The sequence below is a fragment of the Haliaeetus leucocephalus genome, unplaced genomic scaffold (genome assembly GCF_000737465.1).
Source record: "Haliaeetus leucocephalus isolate CR32 unplaced genomic scaffold, Haliaeetus_leucocephalus-4.0 Scaffold244, whole genome shotgun sequence".
NCBI classification, from domain to species: domain Eukaryota; kingdom Metazoa; phylum Chordata; class Aves; order Accipitriformes; family Accipitridae; genus Haliaeetus; species Haliaeetus leucocephalus.
The window spans coordinates 213,355-238,713 of NW_010972680.1; the positions used below are offsets into that span (position 1 = coordinate 213,355).

The window sequence follows — 25,359 nt, forward strand, 5'->3', positions numbered from 1 at the left end:
GTAGAACAACTTGGAAAAATGTAGATCTTTTTCCCTCAAAATGAAAAGTGAAGTTACACAACATGTAAGAAAAATATGTAGGAAATAATATTCTATTCCATTAAAATTCTAAAGGTTTTCACTGAAAAGCACACAGTAAAAAAAAGCTTCCTAAGTTCTGCTTTTGAAAATGGATAGCTGAAAAGGCTATTTTTTTTTTTCTCGAACCTATGAACACTCTTATTAAAAATAAAAGATACAAATAAACCTACTTCATTTTAATATTTTTATTCTTTTTAAATACACCACAGCTTCTGAGAACTATGGGAGACATTTCTGTTATGAGTCCAGAAAAGCTCTGCTAAACTTCAAAGCAGAACTTTATGCTGTGTAGCTGAGAGTTCCTACAGATAGCATTTTGACAATTATTTCACATGCCTTCTGGTTTGTTTACAAAAAAGTTGAGTGTAGTTGACAACCTACACAAACAGACTGCCTGGCTCCCCAGGAGACGTTTCCGTACCACCTAGCTCCACCATCTAGTTTAGACAGTGATTGCAGAGGCAGCTCAAGGAGGGTTGCTCTTCCTCCTCTCACCAGTTCCAGTGCTCAGTCAGAGCACAGTGACAGCAGCTCTCCCTTTCCCTGGGTCTCCCATTTCAGATGGACCTGTGAGCTCGACTCACCACAGCTCCAGGCAGCAGGGCTGGCCCCCCATGTTGCCAGGATGGGGGCAAGACTCTCTCTCTCCGTAGTGGTAGACTTTGAGCTCTAGCCAACCAGGAAGGTGGAGCTTTTAGTGGCTGAGCCATTTGTAGACGATGCACTAGGCTAGTTCAGCTCTCTCTGCTACATGAATTTGTTCTACAGAGCTATCAGGAATAAAAACTTTTCATGGCTAAAATCAGCAGATATATCTCCGAATGATGTGCCTGATACACTACTCCCACAGGCAGTCCTTTTGAAGGCTGGTTTGTGATGTTATTATACAGCTGCTTTGGGCATAAGTCGTGTGCTTCAGAATGTGCTTCCTAATGCAACTGCAAATGAAATGACTGCCACAGATGCAAATACTGTGGACAATAAATGATGTCTGCCTGTCTGACATTTTCTTCCTGCAAAGTGAACAACAGTGAACAAAGTGACAATAACCAGCCTTAAATTGCTTCTTTGATTTCTCCTATCAGTGATCTGGTTTCCCGCCTCTTGTGTTACATGCACATTTTAATCTGAAAACTATAGCCTACCTGTGAAGAAACTCCTAGAGATCTGGCAATTTTTTGTTGGCTTGGAAGGATTTATGGATTTATCTGTTCCAGGGATGTTCCATCATTCTCAAATGTTGAAGCTTTGAGTGACTTATGGCCCTCAGGAGAGTGAAATGCAACTCTTAATCATTGGCAGCAATGGGATATCCTTCATGAGCATCATGTGCCATTGTCAGTAGATCACAGAACTGCTGTTGACCTTGAATGGAGAAAACTAAAAAATAAAGGTCATCTTTATTTCATCTACACAACAAAAGTTTTGAAAATGGCTTGTCATGAAAGCATTAAAGATCTGCTGCACAAAAGCCTTGGGCTGAATGATACTGGCTTCTCCCACAGACTTTCTGATGATCAAAGTGATAGTACAGGCACCTTGGAACTGAGTAGTACTGTAGAAACTGTAGCTAACAAGCTAAGCTGAAAAGACACTGGGTTTGCGTTCTTCTGTGTTCTTGTGGTCCTGTGACCTTCAGAAAAAGCTTCTAAATGTTTTGGGGGTTTTTCTATGTCTTTTTAAATAGTGATAATAATACACAGAAGTACCTCACAGTCACAGACACATTTCAAGTGGAAGTGGCTGGTTACAAAACAAATGACCTATCTCTGGACACTCCAAAACTGGTTTTAAATACCTGGGACCATGGGTTTTTTCCTTTTTCACATGAAATGTCATGGTCTTCCTTTTTCCATGGTGTCTTTGCATCACCTTCAATTTCAACCAGTTGTCCTAGGTCTTCTCCCATAAATAAACTCTGGATACTTGTCTTCATGTTTATTACGGGCTTGGGTAGATTGCCTGTGGCCACCTGGGCTTTCTCAAGCCTATCCCTCAACCGTTTTATGAGGAGCCACTGACTATTTAGCCAGTTGTCTTGGCCAATAATAGACCATCCATCACCCAGGACATTATTCTTTCTATTCCAAATCTCCGCAACCCCTGTCCTCCTCCCGCCAAGTATAGAAGCTCATACCATCTCCTGACTCTTCCAAAACCGAAATTCACAACTTTAATAATTTGCAACAGCTTTAAATAGGCTGACTTTGTCTCCATCCTGCCTCAGTCTGTTGTTTTCTTATTGGTTTGTCTTTATATGCAGATGTGTAAACCACTCTTTATATTTCTCAGACTGAAATGAAGACCTATACATTCAAATGGAAATGAGCTGTGACATATTAACCTTGTGGTATGAACCAGTAGGAGGAGGTGGCATCACCAACTCCTTATCTCCTAAGAAATCCTTAAGACCCTATGTCCAGTAAACCGCTGGACATCAGAGGAGCCACCTCCACCTCTATAGGATTGTCTTATAACCAAGAATAGAGCCAGGTGCTCCTTCAGCTCAGGGTAGCTGTCTCTTGAGTTTTATAAAAGATTTCCATTAGAGACTATTCTTGTTAGATACTTTTGGATATTGGTTAAAGCATTCTGAAGTCCTCAGAGTATTTGCCTAAAACTGTAGTGAATTCCCGTGAAATAATGACCCTTTGCTTTCATCACATTAGTCTTTCTGAAGATGTTTATAGGTTCTTGATGGAGACAAACATTGTAATCTGAGAAGATTGCTTTGGGGTAAAATATTATGCTAACATCTTCTCTCTCAAACTGAAAGCAGCATAGAAATTTGTAAATTTGAAAATCTGTCTTTTTACATGGTTACAGGTTGCTCTCTTCAGAGACAAAAAATTGTGGCATAATGTCACACAGAAATGAGGAACACAGAAAGGAGGATAACTTTTATATGTTTTCTTTTACATCTTATACAACTAGTCCCTGGCACTACAGCGAATCCAAGTTTGCTGAGCAATACATAAAAGACCAGTTGTAATAGGAGTGGGCTTTCCTCTCTCGAGGAATCATAAGCATGTTGGATAGCACTAGGCAGAAAAATGCTGAACATGAGCAGTTTGAAAAAGAAAAAATGATGCTATCTCCAAAATCCTCCGTTGGTGACTGTGTGATAAGCGATCCATACAGATACACTCCTACAAGATAACACTTTTTTTAGGCTGTACCATATGTTCAGGAGCAGCAATCACATTTGTCTTCATGCTGGAGGGAGTGTGGAGTGATTCATTCCATAGCAAGGTAAAAAAAATTAAAATCCACATAGCAGTGGTTTCAGAAATATGTCTATGAAAGTTCTGCGACACTTCAGAGAATAAAAAGGCCAGCATCTGCAGACAAACCCAGAGTGCACATGCGAAAAAAAACCACCTAGGTGAAACCTGTGGCAGGCCACTATGTATTTACACTATGGAGCGAGAAATTGCACTGGTGGTTACAAAAAATTTCTGTCCATTCACCTTTTCCATGGCACTGCAAAAAGTTGCCAGCATGGTCATTAAAAACCAACTAATTTTCTGAAACATAGTTATGAAGTTTAGTCAAGACAAAATAAAATCTTTTCTACTGCTGAGGTGTCAAAACCAATTAAGCATTCTTCAATATTTCATTGAAATTTAATCACTGTGAGTCAGAGTTATACCTTCAATAGGTGCATAGCCACATGAATTTAGGACCAGACTCGTCTTTGACTTGTGACTTATAGTCAGGCTAATGTGTAAGCGAGAAACACATGCATTGTGGGGAATCATTTGGCTCTGTCTGTAGTTTCTGTTGACCGAGATAAGTTAATTTTAATCTGCCTACAATGCACATTAGATAGTAACTTTTCCAAGTTATGTAAAAGGCAGCAGCTTGTAGAAGTTTTCTGCAGTGCCACAGCTATCTCCACTTAATCCCTGAATGCAACACTTTCCAACCATCAAATAATGATCTGTGGCACTGTTACAGTAGGGCCAATATTTCCCAAGTCAAGTCCAGGAAAAAGATTTGCACTGAATGTGGGTGGATGGTACAAATACACACCTGCAGAGACAGTGTGCACGTGTTCAGGAGAGGACTACACCCTAAATGTCTCTTCTGAAAACAATCCTGAATCTTAAAGTGGATAAAAGCCCTTGAGGTGTTTGGACACAAGATTTTTCTTACCTTTACAATCTTCTGGGAAAAGCATAAGGAACAAAACAGGGTGTGTTCTGCCTGAGATGTATCCAGGCACTGTGGAAACAAAGGTAGCTCCTAAGCAGACTTTAAGGACAAAAGACAGCTCTTGTTAGACCTTTCCCATTTTGCTTCTTTTGCTACATCTTTTGGGGGAAATGTGGGGATTCCTCTTACAAACGCCTGGGTACAGGCCACATCCTCCCCTCTTGTTTAGTCAGAGTTGCTGTTCAGCAGGTTTGCAGCTTCATTTCTTCTGCTGATGACTCTCCCTTCTTCTGTCATTCTGTCAATGGGGAAGAAAGTTAAACCTAAATAAAATAATTAAAAAATCCCTTCTCTCCAAAGCTGGCTGACTTGCCCAGCAAGAAAGCAGAAAAGGTCATCTCATTTGTCAAGATGCTCAAGTCTAGCCCTCATTCTCTCCTCAGACAAAAAGACAGACACTGTACCTTGCTGAAATCCTGCCACAGACTGATGGTAGTGCCTACCCAAATTCCACACATCACGTAGACAACACTGTCTTGGCACAACCTAGAAAGGGGACTCAATCATCATTTAGAGAAGGGAATGTGGAGCCCAGCAGCTGTGTATCAAGTGAGCAGAGGCAAATTTAGGACTCCTCCCAACCCAGCCCACTGCAGAGAAGCTAAAATCAGCAGTTCTGCCAGGGGACCACAGCTTTGCAGGACTTCATAAGGGAGTAAAATTCTTGTCTACTTTATTCCCTTGCTCATACACTCTGAGCTGCAATCCAATACTTCTGGGGTGATCATTTATTGAGAAAAGACAAAATGCTTTACTGAGGGCAACAGATTTTGTTCTTTTTTGACTGCAGGTGTAAGGAACTCTCCCAGCCCATATAGTGGTTAAGGAGGAACATACTTAAGTTTCCTCTGAAGGATAACATTGGCTATTAGAAATGTTGAGTCGAATGCCCGTATTGATAATAATAATGATAAATATATGTATGGGAAAACAGCGTCATAGAACTAACATACCCTAGAATGCAGTGCTGGCTGTGTTCTCCAAGAAGCCTGGAATCTTATATTTCTATGTAATGATTTTTTTAGAGTATTTATTTTACCTTCCTTTCTAGGAATGATAGAGCCTGGCTTTTTACTCCTTAGACTTTTTGGAGGGGTCACACTGAGGTTTTGATGCTGCTTGATGTTATGAATCAACGTTCAGCTCATCGTTTTTGCTCCTAAATATCAATGAACATTTGGCAAATTTCTACTACTGGTCATTTTGACAGGATGAGGACAGCATTCCCTTGTCTGATAGTAGAGGTGACAAATGATTCTGTATTCTCTAAGAGGGCAAAAATTGTGGATTTAATATCATTGTGTATTTGATTTACATTTTATTCCATGCTCTCCTTTTTTAGCTCTGAGGGTCATTTTTGCATGTCCTACTTATGCTATCTAGAGTTACAACAGGAAAGCTCAGAGAAGGTTTTACAAAGTGAAGAAGAGAGAATTTTGCAGGCTTTACACTTGAAACTGCAGAGCAGGGCCATCTGCCAGTCTCTTCCTTCATTACTCACTGCTTTGAAAGTTTTTCAAGCAAAGATAAAGAAAAATCCATTCTTTCCTTTCACTTTCAACAGTACAGGGTGCTCTTATATATGTGATTCCACAGTATTTATAGAATTTTTCAATGAAATTATTCACAAGCTGTTTTCCATTACCTGTAATGACCTCATATGGTTGCCTATAACATGTAGAAGCTTTTGTTCTACTGGTGCACAATGAAATATCCATGACTGCAAAAACCTTCAGGTATGATGATTAGTAATTAATCACGGTAAAGAAGTAATAAACCTAGCAGATATGGATGTAGCTATATCAACAGACTGATGACATACCTAACATTTGTTGTAGTTGGTTTTCATGTGAAAGCTTATTAACTTGCTAATCGGCTGCTCATTGTCTGAATCTATTTGATCCTAAAACCATATTCAGCAAAACTGTGTAACTTGGGATGTAAGTCAGTTGGTAAATCTGAGGAGCCAGGTAAAACTTTAATCAATTGGAGAAGTTGAAACATGAGAAGAAATTCTGGTATCTTCTTAATGTTACACCATCAAAGCTAAATAGATCAATTGTGGTTCTCTGAAATAAAAGGGAGACACCAAATCTGAGCAGTCTTATATTTGTAACCTTGCTTAAATGTAGGATTTAATTTCTTTCCAAATACTTGCAAACCTTCTGTATGCTTTCTGTGAGTGAGAAGTAACATGAGGATGGCCAAATAGGTATTTACACAGTATATGACTAGTACCTGGAAGAAGAAAATCCAATAAACACTGCTCATGCTTTCTTCTTTGCAACGGGTTCACTATAGGGATGCACAGCCTGGGATTCTGGACTGCTTACATTCAGGTTTTGGGTCATGCCATTAGCCTATCAGATGACTCATGTCAGCTCCCTTCAGTTTTCTGGGTCTCATTTGTAAGGTGTAAGGAACTAGTACACTACTTTTTAGTACAATTTGTTCACATACTAGAAATCTGTGGCACTTGCCTAAGATCCATTAGCACAGAAATGTATTTCTAGGCAATAATACCATGCTACTATTGGAATCTATCATTGACTTCTACTTTTCTTCCTCCTGGGGTCATTATAAATTAAACCTTGCTGTCTTAGTAGATAGATTTTACTTTCCTTTTCAGTAATGTATCTGTCATTCTTCACACAGTATGGTTTCGATCCAGGCTCAGCTTTGAAAGAAGCAGGATGTCTTTGGTTGCTGAGAGATGCTTTTATCTAATTTTGGTATCACAAACTGAAAGGATGTAACTGTGTACTGGCCTTTTGTAGAGCATTTAGAAATTCAACATCTCCATGTCTTTCTAGCCTATCTAGTCCTTCTAGGCTTCCTTATCCTTTGCTTTGTATGCAATACCCAGAAAGTGGCAAAATGTCAAACCTCTGCTTTAGGAAATGCCTTTATTACATATCTATGCTGCTTTTTTTTTTTCCTGCATTTTTTTTCCACTGTAAGAGACAATGCTTTTGACCATTAGAGATTTTTTCACCTCGTGTTCTCATTCTGCAGTTGCAAACCCCATTTTTTTCCCCAATGTATTGCAAAAGTCACCCCAAATCATCCTGGTTCTCTTCACTTTGTGCATTGTTGTGCACGTTTCACAGAGATTTTTGTTACAAAATATTTTTCTCCCTCTTCTAACTCAGAACTAAAAGCTTGATGGTTGATACTAAAAGTTTATTATTCAAACTTCCCCTTATTGTTTTTCATTAAGTTTTCTTAATTTACAAGCAAGCAATTCTACTGTATCCAGTTTAGATAGATAGTAAAAGGTATTTCCAATATTTGCTGAGAGGTTAGAGGGTTGGGTCCTCAACCTTACAGTTTTGTTGCTTTCTTTTCAACCTGCCTGTGATAGTAGAAATCTCTTCAAATAAACACCTTTTCATTTTTCTAAATCATGGCTATGTTCTCCTCTGAATATAGGTAGACTCTGGCTGCATCTTTGGTGAGTTGATATTTCTTTAGCTCATTTTTGGAGAATTGGCAAACGTAGTTCTCCCTTCATCTCCACTGGGAATTAAACTCATTTTTTCAACTTCATGATGAAGATTCCAGTAGATAACCATTCCCTATCTCTTGAGACTATCCACAAGAAGTTCAATCACTGAGCTGGAGGAACACTTACATGATATGTGATTAAATTTTTTAATAATGCATAAATTGTGTCTTAAACTGATGTTGAAACACTTTTTTATACAGACTGATATATCAGTGTATACACAGTTTCTATAGGTAGTGAGACCTCGGACTCACTCAAAGACTCTTTCTTTTGGTTGGAATGGTTAGAATAGTCCTGTCAGCTGTTAGCTTGCACCACACTTCTCCAACCAGTGCATGAAGATTTTGTGACAGAAGAGCCTGAAAGATAATGCTGGAGTTTGCTTTGAGCAGTCAATTACAAAATATGGGTGAACGTAGCTTCAAGCAGTGCCTTGAGTTTTTGTCATTCCAGCACAACCTTCCAGAGATAAAATTAGCCTGTGTGATAGAACACAGATTTCTGCAGGACATATGAGTTGCAACCCAGCATAAGTGCTCTGCATAGTAAGCATGAATGAAATTACTAGTAAGTCACTGAAGATCCTCCTCTTCACCTCAGCTCACATGAGCTCTTACAGAAAAAGGGGATGGACAGCTGTTAACCACTATAGGATCCCAGTCAGTTGTCTTTGATCCTGTCATTATAATTCGCACAGATTTCACTGCCTGGAAATAAATGGAAAGCCCCATTTGTAACTCTCAAGAAAGGACAGCATATAGCTGAATGTCACAGCTGTGTTCTGTCAGGAAAATAGCAGAATCCCATTTGCAAATTTATTTCCTCTGAGGTCCTAAATGTGCTCATTGCTTCTAATGTTGCTTCTTTTCTGGGAACCTCTGTTGGTATGGTAGGATGACCTTTTCTGGTGTAACTGTCCAATCCTGCATAAAGGAGTTCAGAATTACTTGAGTCAGAGAGAATAAGCATGACACTTCAGCCAAGTGTATGGGCCATTTGACTATAAAAACCTGGGAAAAGAGTGTCCCAGGTCCCACACTCTGCTTGATGACTTGAACACACCTTCCTATATCTCTTCCCATCTTTAGAAATAAGGTAGTTGTAATGTGCTGTTGCAACTATCAGTAGACTAATTTGCTAAATTTAGATATTTTTTGATTAATCTCAAATTTACTGTCTGGCTTTTTGAAACATTGCTGTGAATTATGATACCTTTCTAACTCTATATTAACAGGGTACATAATTAATTCATTAGTGTGGCTATGCATTTTTTCCATAAATACTTCAGCTTCATATTTACTAACAGAAATATTGTATGGGCTTTCAATTATTCTGCTAATGAGCTTAAATATGTTTTAGCTGGATTTGAATTAGTGTGAGGATTTTTCTTCTGAGCCAGTTAGTGTCTCAGATATATTGAGGTGAAAGGTGTTCTGTGTAGACCTGAATAGCTTGGATGTGACTGGATTTATCTTTGTGTTGTCAAACTTTCCTAGGGTATGTCTACATTCCCTTTAAAGATAAGATTTAATGATCAGGGCACTAAATGCCTACTGCTGTCATGTCCACATGAAAGAAATGATAGCATAGATCAGGGAGCTTGAAAGGCTAATTTTGTGTTGTCATACCATCATTAACCAAAATGAGGTTGTCCCAGTGCAGTAGCTTGCACCTGGACAGCTGAACTGAGCACCTTCATTGATTCAGGGCATTACGAGATGGTTCTGGTGGTCTTCATTCATCCAGAAGTGCCTCACCAGTTCTGCCTGCCTGTGGCTCCTTATTGTTTGCAAGAACCTGGGAATAATAGAGAGAGGAGTGTTTCCTCTTAGAGCAATGGTTTATGGAGGGGAGCAGAATACCTTGTACCATGGTTCCCCTTTCTCAACCTTGTGCAGTAACGTCCCCTAGAAACCTATGCTTTGTTCTGTCACCTGCTGAATGACTTCAGTGCCTCCCCAGGGGACACCATTCAGCAGTCTATCAAATATCACCAGAAATTTATACTCTCTGAGCTAGTAGTTTAATGTTTGGGTTTTTTTATTCCTTTCCCCTGTAACACAGGGGATATATTCATTATCAGTATCTCCCTGGCTCACCATCTTGTGACAGACATATCAATTGCTTTTGGCTCTGTCTTCTCTTCCCCACCTCCCACCCCACTTTTACAAATGAGCAGAAAAGAGCATAAACAAATTAGGAAATAATAATGAAAAACCATGTGTTTCATTCGGCAAGACAGATTCTCTGAAGGGCAGCTGGATGTATGAGTGATGGGGAGACAAGATTCAGAAAAGCAGGAAGGTATTTGTGTTTAATAATAAATGGTCCACCTGAAGGCAAAATTATGCTTGTATGTCATAAACCCCCCAAAACTAATAAAATAAAAAATGGAGGAAATTATTCATGCTGGGTTGAGTTAGTGTTTACGAAACAACTCTGGCTACCTCCTGGTTTTATCTGACATTTCCATATGTTGACATGACTGACAGAGGAATTATGCCCTGTTGCTAATACTAACAATTTTCTTTTTTCCCAGGACACCAGAAATACAATTGTCATTTTTTTGAGATGCAGTCACAGTAGGTCTCTGTTTTTCTCAGATTCTTAGATTAAAATATCCTGAATCAGGCACCAAAAGACTGTGAGCTCTCACACAGCAATATACTTGGTACTTTGTATTTGTTTTTTGATTCCTGAGGCTTTAGGATGATCTGAAGACATATATTCAAGGTCTTTTTTTTTGAAATTTGAAGGGCAAGAAATTAATCTCCATTGTTAGTTTACTTAATTATTAATAACATTTTAGATTCTACTTTCATTCCACGACTGCAGAAACTGGGGCTTTCTGAGATAAAAACACAGCAAAAAATGACACCAGTATACACCATAAAACTTTCAAGGAAATTACAAAAGTTGGCAGCAGAGAAGAATGCAAAGTATGCAGTCCAAATTTGTCAATTACTTGCTCTTTCTCCCAGGCAATACAACACGTGACATTTTCACTTCCATTCAGATCCTTCTAGTCTTCCTCTGATCTTTTTTTGCCCTTTTCTTCAGCCTTCTTAATATCTGTCCACCATCTGAACTCTTTCCACTGCCTTGATTCACTTCACTATCTTTCTAATTGTTTTAGTTTTGCTGAAAGATCTTCACCTATGTTTGATTGTACTCAACCATAGACTCAGTTGCTTTTGTGATCTTGGTCCCCATTCAGTGGCCACCTGGTCTTCTTCCATCATTTTGATGGTAGCCACATGTCTGATAGAGCCCTGCCAATGGCTGCTTTGAACCTGTTTGTCTTTCTATCATTTTCTGCTGCTCCGACACTGCCAGAGCCACCAATGTTCATTATTTTCTTTTCTTCTTGCATTCTTTCTCACTTTAACCTTCTCCTTCTTTCCTTACCTGTCCTCAATGAAATAACACCTCATTATTATCTCTGTCTGGTAAGAAGCAAGATCTGTGTGCCATTGAACTACATCCACCAGGCTTTAAAGGATACTTTATGTGGTCCTTCTTCAGACAATGAACTCTGTCCTCTCATTACCCACTCTTTTTACATGCTCATTAGCCAGTCTTTCTCCAATATGTCACCATTGATATTTTCCCTCTCCCTTTTCTCTGCCATCCTACTATAATCACACTGGGACTGAAGGTGGACACTCCACCTGAAACGTAGGACTCTATCAGACCCTTCTACAATACTTTAAAGGAAGAATAGCTGGAATGATCTTTTTTTTTTTTTTTTTTTTCCCAGAATTACCTGTGAAACAAATGCAGTTAAAAACCCAAAGATTTTAAAACAGGGGACAAACTTTATTGATGAAATAAATGAACATTTTTGGCTTGAGATTTTCACTGAAAAATGAAAATTGGTCAGATTCTAGTGTTAACCTTTTCTGGATCAATTTCTAGTCCTGAGAGCAATCAGGGCAATATTTTGCACTTATGTGAATTCAGCTTTGTAAGAGGAAGTTTAAGAATAATAATGTACAGTGAGATTGATATTTTCACACTAAGGCATTACTATACAGGAAAGTTACTGTGCTAACTAACTGGAATATGATTTTAGAGAACACTAGGTATTTCACCCTGGCACCTCCCTTCCTCTTCCTTTTCCCCTGTTTAGTACAAACGATAGTGCATAGTGACAATGTTTAGCAGTTGCTTCATAATTAGTGTATAGGCTACAGCTGTGCTGTAACTAATGAGGGGCCAGAACCCCATCATCTATACTACTAATGTCTTGGTACAGTTCCTTGCATGCTTTTTCCAGCATGGTTCAGGAGTTAATATTCCAAGGGCTATTTTTGATATACAGCTTTCTGAAGTCACTCTGGAAGAAAAGAGAATTTACCAGCAGAGACATGGACCATTTCTTGTGAGGTGTCTGCCTTGGGACACAGCATGTAGACATAGAATCTTACAGGAAGAGTTTGGGTTGAGCAGTTTAGGCACAGAAAATTCACACCCAAGCAATTGGGCTTTTTTTTTTTCCCCACAGATACAAGCATTTAATAAACTAGCATGATTTTCTGTTTTAAACTCCTAGCAATAACTTCAGAAGGAGAAATCATATTGCAATGTAGATAGTATACAGTCCTGGATAATTAAAAAAAAAGGACTACGAGAAAAGCAACATAGTCTAGCAGGTCAGTATAAAACTGAGTCTTGGGAATTGCAAGTGCATTCCCAAAGGACTTGCGGTGACAGCTCCCTGAAAGTTCTGTGATTAAAGCAGTTTCAGGCTAAAACTAGATGCTATCATACCCTTCATGATGGAGAAAAGGAACAGAATTGCCTAGCCAATTAGCCTAATCTGTCTTGTCTTTAATTTGTCTGTTTTGCATAACCACAGTATTAACCAGCAGTTCACTCCTGCTAATCCCCAGTGCTACAAAGAAGAAAAGAACCCATTTGTATATTACAGTGTAATCATAATATCTACTAATTTCCTCCCATACACTGCAGGCCTCTTTTGAAAGGAGATTGCTGGCATTATCCCCATTTTATAAATGAGGAGACTTACAGTATAGAAAAATGATTTCTTAGGAACTGAGAGTTACTGATAAAGTAGAGCCTGATAACAGTGTAACTGATAATATAGAGAATAAAACTCAGGTCTCCTAAATTCTCAGCACAGCTTACTCCCTGCAAGCTTCAGTGCTCACTTGCATCTGGGATTACGAGTGAAATCTGCAGCAAACCTTTTTCTCCTGCATTTCTAAGTAATTTATTATTTTCTAATTTTCTTAATATCACCACACACTGAAGTACGTAATTACAGAATTGCTTGCTTTCTGTATGTTGTGTATACAAGGACATAACAAGGACTTTTTAGTGGTGGTTTTAGAAAATAAGGTTGACTTCAAAGGAGGCTACTAGCACTATCCTTTTTTTAAAAAGGGTCTCATGGTCTCATTTTGGTGCTTTCATAAAATGAAATATAAATTTCCATGGATTGAAGGGAATGTATTGTTTGCAAAAGCCCTGCAAACTTTCATCTCAGCTTCATAGCTCTTCATCACACATAAACTCTCATAGGAGCATCTGTCTATTGCTGTTCTATTTCAGATGCTTATCCCATGCCCCAATCCCAGCCATAGGTCTCCTCCTCTTCCAATAAGTGACACTATTGTGCCAAAAGGTGAGAGAAGAGGGCTTTTTTGTAAATTAAGATCAGATGTAAGACCCCTATGCTCATTTCATTCCTTAGAGGCAAGATTTTCAGAAAGGTCAGAACCATGTTCTTATATGAATAGTTTTCCTTGGCATATTTTGACCTTCAGACAGGATTCAGAAACTAGCTTAAGAATCAGGTAACAAAATCCTGGCACCATTGTGGAGGAGATTTGCCTGCTTCTCCTACCCCAAGGAAAATAAACCAGAGGAGAAAGACAGAAATTACTGTGTCTTATGTGTCTGGACAGTGAAACTTCCGTAAGGAGATTTTCAAATTTATTGTTGTCCTCGCTAGATCTACATTTACACTTACACTGTTATGTTAACACATTTGAGTATTTGTTTGCTTTCCCAGTCCTCACTGTTCGCAGGCTCCTTAAAATGTACAAATTAAAACTTGACATAACCTATCAGTTTAAAAATAAGCAAATGTTTTGCTAGTTGATCTCCTCTTGCAATTAGTCAACTGTTACTCTTTTTTTCCCCAAAGAAAGGCTAGTATCAAATTTAGATCTCTATTCCTCTTCTGTGATAAGAAGCATCTCTTCAAGATTGCATTGCCCTGAAGAGCAGGTGGACAATATCAGGCTCCTTGGCTCAAGATACTGCTGCAATCAAGTATGTTTGCTATCTGAAGGCTAACAAGTGAGCACTAGGATCTTCTGAGTTTCAAAAGCTAACAACTTTCAAAAGCTGGTTTTGACCTCCAATGAACCAGGCTGTAGATGCTTGCTACCTGAAACCAACTTTCCGTGTTTAGCTGATGAGTTGACTGAACAAAGCCTTACTGGATCTCTGCCTAGACACAGTTTTAATATCCCCGTTTAGTTTTGTGGCAGCTCCTAGCTCTGGAGTCCCAATGGCAGGGCATGGTGGTCCATGATTAATGGTGCTAGACGTACAGAGCAGCCATGAAGATACTCCCTCTGTTAGGCAGCAAAGCAAAGATTGAAGTGGCATCTTGCAGGTACGCATGTTTGGGACACTCAAAGAGTCATCAATATCCCAGAATGAAAATGTGTCTGCATCGATTTTAGGTGTGGGGAATGTTAAGAGATGTCATCAATCATAGCTGACCAGCAGTATGTTTGGGGAGAGTGGGCTAAAGCATGGAGGAATGCCAAAATACTCTTACAATTGGCAACTTCGTGAAAACAAGATCGTCTTCCCTGCAAGCTCGAAAACTGAGTCTGAGATTAATTACTTAACTCCTAGTACTCTTGAACTTGGTGCTTATTCCTATGCTCAGCTGTTCTTTAACAATAACATTAATTTGAATATTTTACAAGCACATTTGAAGTTTATTTACGGAAACATCCAAAATTCTTCATTTTAGATGTATATGGAGAGTTGATTGCTTTTTCCATAATTGGGATTGCAACTGTGATCTTTTATAAAGCTATTATTAGTCCCAATATTATCACAGCTGTAGCTTCCAGGACTGACTGAGTTTAGAAATGACTCAGTTTCTTTTAAAGGCTAAGATGAGCTTTTATGGCAAGTTTCAATACAGTTAACCTGGCCAAGCTTTAGGACTGGTTATGGCCTCACTGCTGTACTTTTAAAAATGAACCAGCTTTACATTTTGTGTCATTATCACTACCTGCCAGTCCTTGAAATATTCCAGGCAGTTACATTTCCTTGGAAGCTTGTGTGTAATTGTATTTGAAGAAAACAAGTTGTAAATGATTGAAGTTATCAGTGTTCATTCACTCTATATAAATTGGCATAGTGTGTTAGGTGGAAAGACTGTTTTTCTATATGCGTAAGGTATGTGTAAAGCGATATACTATGTAAACCCAGTTGTTTGCTGTTCACTTGGAGAGAATATAGAGGTCTCTGTGTTTCATCAGTGCAAAGCAAAAGGAACTGCTCTAACAGATGGTGCTATAGTTCTGGTTTTCGAGAGTTATGACCCAAGTCCAAGACCCAGTTTGTATGGTTGACTATTCTTTCTGCTAACAGTGCTACTTGTTTGTAATGAGATTTCAGAGTGAAATAATTTTTGAATGACTTACACACTGCAGAATTTTTTAAGCACGTGGCTAGGAGTGATGATGGAAAGTGGAGTATAGTACTAGGTGATACAGAAAGAGATATGAAGCAATTAGTGAAACTGTTTAAAAGTTTGAAGATCATATGTCTGAAGGTCAATAGTATTCTGTTATTCCATATATCATTCTTGGTGTGTACATGTGAAATTCCTTGAGCAATTCAACAGAGTACAGGCATTGCCCCAGCTGCTGTGGCTAGTGGTGTGTTGTTCTCAGAGCCACAGGAAGAGGAAAACAATTTGAAATAAGTTGAAACCAAACATTTTGACTATTAGAAACCATTTTAGCAACTGTATCTGGACTTTTCCAGGAGGGCTGCTTTATGACCTCTTGGCTCATTCTGAACAGCTCATCTATGTCTATGCAGAACATCTCCATTAGGATGATAAATGTGCCAAGAATCTCAAATATAACATTGAATAAACCTGCCAGGTGGTGTTTATATTCCAGGTGTCTCTCACTGATATTTCTTTTCCTTACAGAATTTTTGTGTGTGTTTGTTTGCTTTTTAAAAAGAAGCCACATCCTCACCTGTGGCCACGCTGAAGGGTTGTGTAAGTGGTGTGAATGCATAAAGGCAAAGATGATCAGCAGCTCATCTTTGCATTGCCTTGATGTTGCTGCTTCTCCCACTACACAGAAGGGCCTCTGCAGAGCTGCAATTTATGCTGGCTGTGATGACGATTTGAGGCTAAGAAATCCTGGCTCTCCCACAGGGAGTATGCCTTTCTCTTCTGACCAGGCGTTACGGTCCCAATTACAGCCACACCAACCTGTAGGGCTCCCTCATTGCTGGTACTAAAGATCTGCAGCTCTAAGTCAGAATGGGCTGCCTTTAATTTCAGCTTTTTTCTCTCACTCAAGCCTGTTATGTAGAAGTAAAGAGAAACATGCATGCAGTATCTCTTTGGGTTTATTCTTGGCTACCCACCAGGCACTGAATCTGGGATTCTCCACTGTATTCCACTAAGTTTGAAGTAGGGGTAGACCATGTTCATTCCCATCTGCTAATTTTGAATGCTAGTGATGCTCTGAATATTGCATGAGTTCAGATGGCTGCTTAAGTTTTGTGGCAGCAAAGAATAATATCCATAAATGACCAAACTTGGAGCACAGCTTGGGCCTAGCTATTTGGTTTTTGAAAATGGATTTGTATTTGAGTAGAATTTTTTATTTTAAAGAAACCCTCTTTTTTCCATCCCTGTGTCTTCCTACCTCTCCTCACACTTCCACAGCCCATACTGCCAAGGCCAGTATTTCTTTTTCACTCACACAGAGGAAGGTGGTTGCAGGGAGAAATTTCTGGCAAGGAAGATGTTAGCTGTATTTCTAGGAGATATTTTCCATGGTGAGAAGTAGGAGGATGGGGAAAGTAGGTGGGAGAGTAGAGAAAGAGAGAGAAGTGGTTGCCTGCCTTCAGTTCTCAGGGAATGAAAAAAGTAAATGTAGCCCCTTGTCTTCACAAGCTAAGCAACCTGCTGATGCCAGACAGCAAATGTTCAGGCACCTGTGAAGCAATGTGACAACTGCCAAGTTCAGACTCAGCAAGTGCAAGGGTCATTTACACAATCAGAAAGAAGGGCTTACTGTAGGCACATATTTTTATTCTGAGTTATTTGTTCAGGTTTGAATATATTTAAGATTAGGACAGACCCAAGCGAGGAGAAAAAAAACCAGACTAGTTTGGTCTGCTTTTTCTTATTCCCTTTATTGCACATTTGAGAGATGGCCCTCAAAACTTGTATGTTACTGAATGCTGGGATTTTGGACCCACAGGAGCTGGGAAGCTTGAATGCTTGTTTAAATTTTATGGCTCTGACTCCTCTCTGGCAGTACCAAGAACAATAAACACCACACTGTTCTTATGTCTATTCTCTCTTTTCCCTTAGTGTCAAGAGTAACCAATTTTTTTTCTCTTTTTTTTTCTTTTTTTTTTTTAAAGGATGATTCCAGCTACAAACAAAGCCTTTGTTGTAAACAACCTTGTTTCTGGAACAGGCTATGACCTCTGTGTCCTGGCAATGTGGGATGACACGGCCACTACCCTTACTGCCACCAATATTGTGGGATGCGCCCAGTTCTTCACCAAAGAAGACTACCCTCAGTGCCAGTCAATGCACAGTCAGTTCCTTGGTGGGACCATGATTCTGATCATTGGAGGCATCATTGTGGCAACTCTGCTGGTATTCATTGTAATACTCATGGTCCGCTATAAGGTCTGCAACAATTCCCAGGGGAAGATGTCTAATGTCAGTAACGTCTACTCACAGACAAATGGAGCACAACCAGTTCAGAATGGAGTCTTGCCTCAAGTCAACCCCAAAGTGGTGGTGAGAAACGAACTGATGGAGTTTAACTGTCAGTCTGCACGGAGCAGCATCTCCTCTTCCTCCAGCTCTGCAAATAGCCGTGACTGTGATGACTATAGCCTCCAAAGTGAACAGGGCACATTGTCCAATAAGTGGAGGCCTCCTTCCAGGTCAAAACACAATATTGACCGGCTAATGGGAGCTTTTGCCTCCCTGGAACTGAAATGTCAGAAAAAGGAGGAGATGACAGACTCCAGAACTTCCACGGTGGCCCACCACTCGGACAAAGAGCCACTGCTGGGCCAGCCAGAGTCCAAATTTCACAGCCTCCTCATGTTGCCTCTGGAGGGCAAAACTAAACGTAGCCATTCTTTTGACATGGGGGACTTCGCCACAGCTCAGTGTTGCACCTACCCAAAAAAGTTAACAAACATTTGGACAAAGAGGAGCCTCTCGGTGAATGGCATGCTTTTGCAGTATAACGGCAATGACCTAACAGGGGCGAAAGGAACTTTCGGGAGCTCAGAGTGGGTGATGGAAAGCACAGTGTAAATATCAGTGTCTCCCCTCTCCTCTTCTCCCTTCATGTGTTATAAAGCATGGTTTGCTGCAGGGCCATGCATTTGCAAAGAGAGAGGAGGAAATGTTTTCAGTTGTACTGGCCAAAAAGATAGGTAAATAAATAAGTAACAGGGATACTAAAAGAGAAAGAAGATCGTGAAATGTGAATAGGCACGTATGGCACCATTTTTGTCTGGCCCCAACTAAACCATGTGTGAATGTTTCAAGGAATTTGCTAGTTGTATTTAGCATTGCTTTCCAAAAGTTACTCAGACTCTTGGTGAACCATCACACAAGATTAAACAAGGAGGATGAAAAGGGGTTTAACAGCACAAGTTTAATTTTACAGGGTTTCTTCTTTTTTTCTTTTTTTTTAAAAGGGCACCTCTTTCTTTTCTGTTAACCACAGAAATACACTTCTGTGGATATAAGACTGGTTGATATATCTGGTTGTCATTGCAAGTGACTTTTGAGAAAGTGCAAGCAGGGCATCCACAGGGACAGATCAGAGCAAATTGTTCAGCATAATCTCATGGTGTTAATTGTGACTTCTGGGAAAACAATACTTGCTGTTGAGTGTGCTTTTGGTTGGAATTTAATGATTTCTTTCTGGTTTGCCTTGTTACTGCTTTTGAGTTGTTTTTTCCCCACAGCAGAAAGTACATTTCCATGTATTTTTTTTGTTTTGTTTTCTGTTTCAACAAATCCCCCAGGTGAAAAGGAGGATATGTACAAAGGTCAAAATTCTGATGTACTGTATAACCCACCTCCAATACCACCCCTTTATGTCCTAGGAAAAAATGAAGTTAGGGGCTAATAAATTAAAAAAAAAATCATCCTCTTTCTTCCATCTTTTTCGTAGTCTCTGCTTGTCAATGCGCAAGGCAGACTGCAGCAGCTATTGATATCTGTAGGGGTGTTGCTATCAAAGATGGGAAAAATAGTAATCAAGATTTCCTATTAAAGGATAAAGAAAGGGGAAACACAAGTAGCTCCCATGAACTCTCCACATTATGAATACCAATGGCTTTTGGCAAAGGTCACACTGTCACTCCCTTCAACTGACAGAAAACACAGACTTGCACCCTATTGTGACAAAAGCTCTTTGTACAGTCACTATGACATAGCTTGACTGTATCAGTAGCATCACAGGAAATGTAAAGTTTTGTGTATTTCAGGGGACTGGGTATGTTCTCAATTAGCCATGGAAACCAAGTTAAATTTGGGTGTCTCAGAGCCTGCGGTCTCTCATGTGTCCCTCGTATTACAGACAGCCCTTCCCCAGTCCCCAGTGTACTCCTGCCCCCCTGTCTCTCACCCTCACTAAGGTGCTTGGTAACTAAGAATGGGAGCTCTTTAGAGCTTGTAAACTGATTCTCAAATTCATTTTTGGGGAGCACTGATGTGGTTGTGGAAATGCACATGGCCCACCCAACTGACTTCATTGTCCTTAATGACTTTACTGTAATTTCCAGCATTCTGGTGGCTACTGCAACTGTACTTTCATGCCTTTATTTAATTGTTGGTTCCTAATGATCAGCTGCTGGGAACCATTCTGAAATTGCACTTTGTTACTATGATTTTGTAAAAGACATGTGGAGAAAGGGTGCAAGGCACAGAGAAAATAACACATGAAAAAACTCTATGTATATTTTTTTTAAAGGTGCAGAGATATATTGTGACATGGCTGTGTACTTGATCTTGTATTCGTCATGTTTCCTACTTGGAGTTTTAGAAAATGACATCCCTGTGATCAGAATATTTTTTCCTTTATTTTCTTTTTTTTGCTACAGTAAAAAACATTCTCGAGGAAAAGTACTTGCTTTTCATTTATTTGCTGTTCTGTGGTCTGCTTTGAAACCTAAGAAAGGAGCAGTAATTATTTTTTAAATTATCTTGAAAATTTAGATGTTTGGTTTCTCTTTCCCTCAAACTATCTTTGACTTCAGGATTTTAGTTATAAAGTAGGAATCAAGAAATACATAATTTTTTGGAACACATGAGAAAAGATCTTGTAAAAAGGCATTTCACCTCTTTCTGTGGTAACATTTATATGGATATATATCACTAATGTATTTTAAAACCTGATCTAAAATCTGCAGAAATAAGAGGAAGCCTGACTTTGTAGGTTTTTGCTCAAATTATTGCTCACTGCTGAAAATATATTCAAAAGAGATCCAGTCAAACTGTTTGCAATATCTTTCAAAGTTTCTAGTTTTCTCATGCTTTCCAAGAAGAGTGACACCTCTAGTGCCAGAATCTACATCATCCAACTGTCCAGATGGCACCTTCATGTTAACCATTTGGGGTTGTTCAGCCTGGAGAAGAGAAGGCTCAGGAGAGACCTTGTAGCAGCCTTCCAGTACCTAAAGGGGACTACTAGAAAGCCAGAGAAGGACTTTTTATAAGGGCGTGTAGTCATAGGACAAGTGGTAATGGCTTTAAACTGAAAGAGGGAAGATTTAGATTAGATATAAGGAAGAAATTCACCACTATGAGGGTGGTGACGCACTGGAACAGGTTGCCCAGAGAAGTTGTGGATGCCCCATCCCTGGAAGTGTTAAAGGCCAGGTTGGATGGGGCTTTGAGCAACCTGGTGTGGAGGAAGGTGTCCCTGCCCATGGCAGGGGGGGTGGAACTAGATGATCTTTAAGGTCTCTTCCAACCCAAAGCATTCTATGATTCTATGATTAATGACATTTACATTTATGTTGTACTGAAGACTCTTAAATGTGTTCATGTAATTATTTTGTTTTCCTTGCTACACTGTGGTGCAGCTGGACTTTTTTATTATGTTGCTGCTTCACTTTGAACATATCTATCTGGGTTGTTTTTAATTTAGCTGTTGAATTCATCATCAATATTATTAGCATATGCAGCCATGAATTTTCAAAAGCAATATCCTATACTACTTTCTTTATTAAAAAGGAAAACTTCTCTTCCACTTTCTCATACAAGATTAGAGAAAGTAAACCAACAGATGCTGTTTTAAAATAATGGATAGTTGCCAAACAACCCAGGTCATAATGTCCACAATCTAACAACAGCTGCATTTATTACTGTTAATCATGATTTTAATTCATTTAGCTTTAATAAATGAGGCTCAATCCACATCAGCAAATTTGCAAATACTGAGCAAAATGAAACAAGTGCCCAGCAATTAACTTTTGGTGCCCACAGCATCTGGGAGGAAGAGGACTCAGGGACTCATTGGTGAGGCAGGGAGCCCCATGGCAAGTCAGCAAGTGGCCAGCCCTGAGAGAGGGATGGAGCCAGCCTGGTGTGGTGGTGCAGTGCCTGGGCACCTGCTGGGTTATGATCGTCCTTCAGGTGCCACCAGCCACTGCTCCGCTTACATGGCTGGCCATGCAGACCTCTGAAATCATCCTGTGGCTTCCCCTTTACCACTTCGAGAGCTGCTGAAAACAGGTCTGCGTTTTGGTTACATCCTGAATACATGCCCTAGTTGCTAATGCACAAGGGTGACCCCAGGGTCCTCCACACACAATCTGACCAATCTCTACCTTGCCTTTGTTTTGCCTCCATTTTCATGTGTGCACCTCACTTAACATCTCTGGAGTTGATTATCTTTCTGTAGTGCTGCTGCATGGTAGGGATTCTTCCTTGCTTCACTTCTGAGCACAACTGCATGTCAGTGGCTGGTGAAATGATATATAGATATCACCCACTTACCTGGGTGTAATAACTATTTTCACACATCATTGAGTAGCTGAGCTAGCTCCAATGGCCTAGTTCCCTGGTCTCACAACCCTACACTGAGAAATTTATACAGGCCTCAGATAGCAAATTAACATGTGGTAGTGTGAAGTGCAGCTGCACCAACTGCACTTTAGATGCAAGTGTCAGACAGAGCAGATAGTAAGGAGAACAACAGAGATCAACAAGAGGCTTCTGAAAGAGAAACCTGGGAAACTAAAGGTGCTCCAGAATTTAATGTGAAGCCTGTGGGAATAATTAAAGACAACTGCATATGCGTATGTAACCCCTGTAAGTTAAATTTTTTTACATGTTTTATAATAGTGGAATAAACTTATTTTTTTTCTAAAAATATATGCCATTTACTTGAATGCACAGGATATGATTCCACTGTGAAATTCTGCACACAGTTAGTCCTGCAAAAAAACCAACCCAAATCCCCAAAATATCATCCTGGAGACTATTAAACAAGATGACAAAATGGATATTTCTGAATATAATGATGATGTGGATTTCATTTGATGTCTGCTTGGAGCCAAATGGTTGTATGAAATGAAAATAAAAATGTGTGTGCGTGTGTATGTCTGCATATGTACATATGCGTAGCAAAGCGGACCATACTATTTGTGTATAATTTATATCCTCCCTACAGATTTCATGAATTGGAATATATTTCTGGTTTCAAATGTCTTTTCTGAGTTTGCCAGCTCTAAAGAACAACAACTGATTTGCTTTCCCCTTATGCTTAGAGGAAGATAACCTTTTATATGTCTCCAAACTACACACAGTACTTGGTTACAATTTGGATTAATTTACAGGTAAAGCAATGCATAACAACAAAGCAATGAAAGGTACCTCTGCCCTGTATGATGCAAGACTGAAAATGTGGCAGCTTTTCCTTTGGTAAACCTGTTTATATCCCACACCATGGGATTGACAGAAAGAACAGAAGAAAATAATATTCCAAAAGACTCTGATTGTTTCATTCTCACTCTTCACCCAGCAAAGGGTTGCAAAGACAGATGACCAAAAAAAGCCATTGGAGGTCTCTGAGTGAATGCAATAAATGCAGCAATGATTTAAGCACTTTCTGACCTGGAGGCCAATGAATAATTCCACCTGATAACCAAGGAAACATTTTAGTCTTTGAATAGCTTAAATGTCGCATCTGTTTGCAATGCTTTGTAACCATTAACCTGTGGGTAACCCACACCACACTATATGCAGATCCCCTACAGCCTATTTTTCTGGAGACTTTTCTTAGTGACTCTCTTCCCTCTGTGTTCAGTGTTTGTAATTCAATACTTGGGCAACTCTGGACGTGGAATTAACAAGTGATGTTATTAACTTCTTACATGTTTCACCTTCAAATTCCACTAAACTTGAAGAGGGGCTCCCTCCGAAAACATTAAATTAGGTTTGGGTTTAGGCTGTAGGCCAGATGAAAACTAAATCAAATTGTACTTTGAAACTCTTGCTTTCAGTGTAGGAATTTTATGTTCCACAGTATGTTATCCTTGTCCTAACTAATTACTCCTTAATCCCCAAAGGTACAGCATTCCCTAGCATCAGCTGTCAAAAGGCCCTACTAGACAGAACAGCACCAGATGCTTATTCCCAGTATTACACTCCCAACAGATGGTAAATGCCAGAGATATAAATATATATCCAGATATAGATATATTAGCAAGTGCTTACTTTTGTATTCATGCATACATGTTCATGTGAACACATGCACACATGTACATATTGTACTCTTTAACTGTATGGTTTGTGATGTACAGATTTCTTAGTTTGGTAACAAAGGAACATTTACATTTTTTATTAAATACTAACAGGAAAAAGAGACACAGAACAAAAACCTCCTTTTTCTAGGAAGCAGATTAATTGATAATCTGCATCTCATCACAGCTGGGAAAGATCAGTGCTTCAAATGAATTTAACTGGAGGTGAAAGTTTTCATTTGTTTCATATGACCACAGTGAAGGCTCAACTACAAAGTTAGGGCATCAATTCACTTGATTCTCCCATCACATACTGCAGGTAAGTCTCCTGTCAACGAGGACACATGTTTTGCAGGGAGGCAAGCAGCTGCAGGGAGCTACTGTTTTGCATTCACAGACCCTGTTTGTGCTCTTAAATGTCCTGACAATGTTGTGCTTTAGTTTGTTAGTTGGTTTGTTTTTTGGGAGAGGGCAGCATCATATGTTATACTCAGTCATATGAGGAGACTGGACACAGGGCTAGAGAAACTGGTGGGAAACAGAAACATTGTAGGAGAAAGTAAATCCTGACTTTTAAATCCATAAATCTTAGTTTCGAAATAGGAGAGGAGAATGCTGCATTAGTTACCTGTACAGTTAGAGGTGGGCATCAACTTATGGTTAAAGTTGCTTAGCCATGTTTGCCCATAATATTTTTCATGCAATGAGAAATTGAATGGATGTCTTTTGTGACACTTTTCAAGTTCCTTCTGTGGGACTAGTTTATTTTAAAAGTATTAATACTTCTATTCTCTTCCATGCAATGAACAAGGCAGGAATATTTTACTACTGAGCGGTTAATTACCACCTGTACCATTTATGAGTCAAATCACAAGACAGGTGTCTGCACAGGAAAAAAGAGACTCTTGTTTTAGGGAAGTTGGTCCTCTTTGCCAATGTTATTGCTGCATGAGTATGAAACGTAGGATCTGAGAAGATATAGGCAGGGCTGCATGCGGTGAAACATCTACTTTTTACCCTGTGGTAATGAGGCTTAAACAGAAATCCAAAGAGTGGATGTATTAATCTTCCTTCCTTTGAACATGACGCAAAGGTGTGAAACTTTGAATAATTAGGTTCATAAATCTGATGTACCATAGAAATATGGCACTCATTGAACTGATGTGATCCAAGTGTTGGTACAACAGAGAGTTGTGTGCTGGTCATTAGTAGAAATAGTGTCATGCACAAAGGCTAGGCCTGGTGAAGCGGGATCCCCAGGAGGGGATCGCTGCACAGGTCACACCATGGACAGGAGGCATGGTGATGTAGGAACATGTTAGACCTGACTAGTCCCACAAATCATTTTTACCCTAGTATCCTGTGATAGTGTTCAGCACTAGATACTTCAGGGAAAGTACCTTCAGGAAAACTTCAGAGAGCTCTGTCCCAAAGCCTGGTGGGCTGGGAGTCCTTGTTCTATTCTCCATAAGGAAGCAAAAAAATTCTTCCAAAATTCACAG

At 39.5% G+C, this 25,359-nt stretch overlaps 1 protein-coding gene across 1 annotated transcript in view; it reads left to right on the forward strand.

Annotated features, from left to right (window-relative positions):
- Nucleotides 1-18,407, forward strand: part of LRFN2 (leucine rich repeat and fibronectin type III domain containing 2) — a 43,462-nt gene extending 25,055 nt beyond the window's left edge. Inside the window, exon 2 of the mRNA XM_010568452.1 lies at nucleotides 17,489-18,407. Within this exon, the coding sequence (XP_010566754.1) occupies nucleotides 17,489-18,407 (919 nt within the window). The remainder of the gene's footprint in view (nucleotides 1-17,488) is intronic.
- The last annotated feature ends 6,952 nt before the right edge of the window (nucleotides 18,408-25,359 follow it).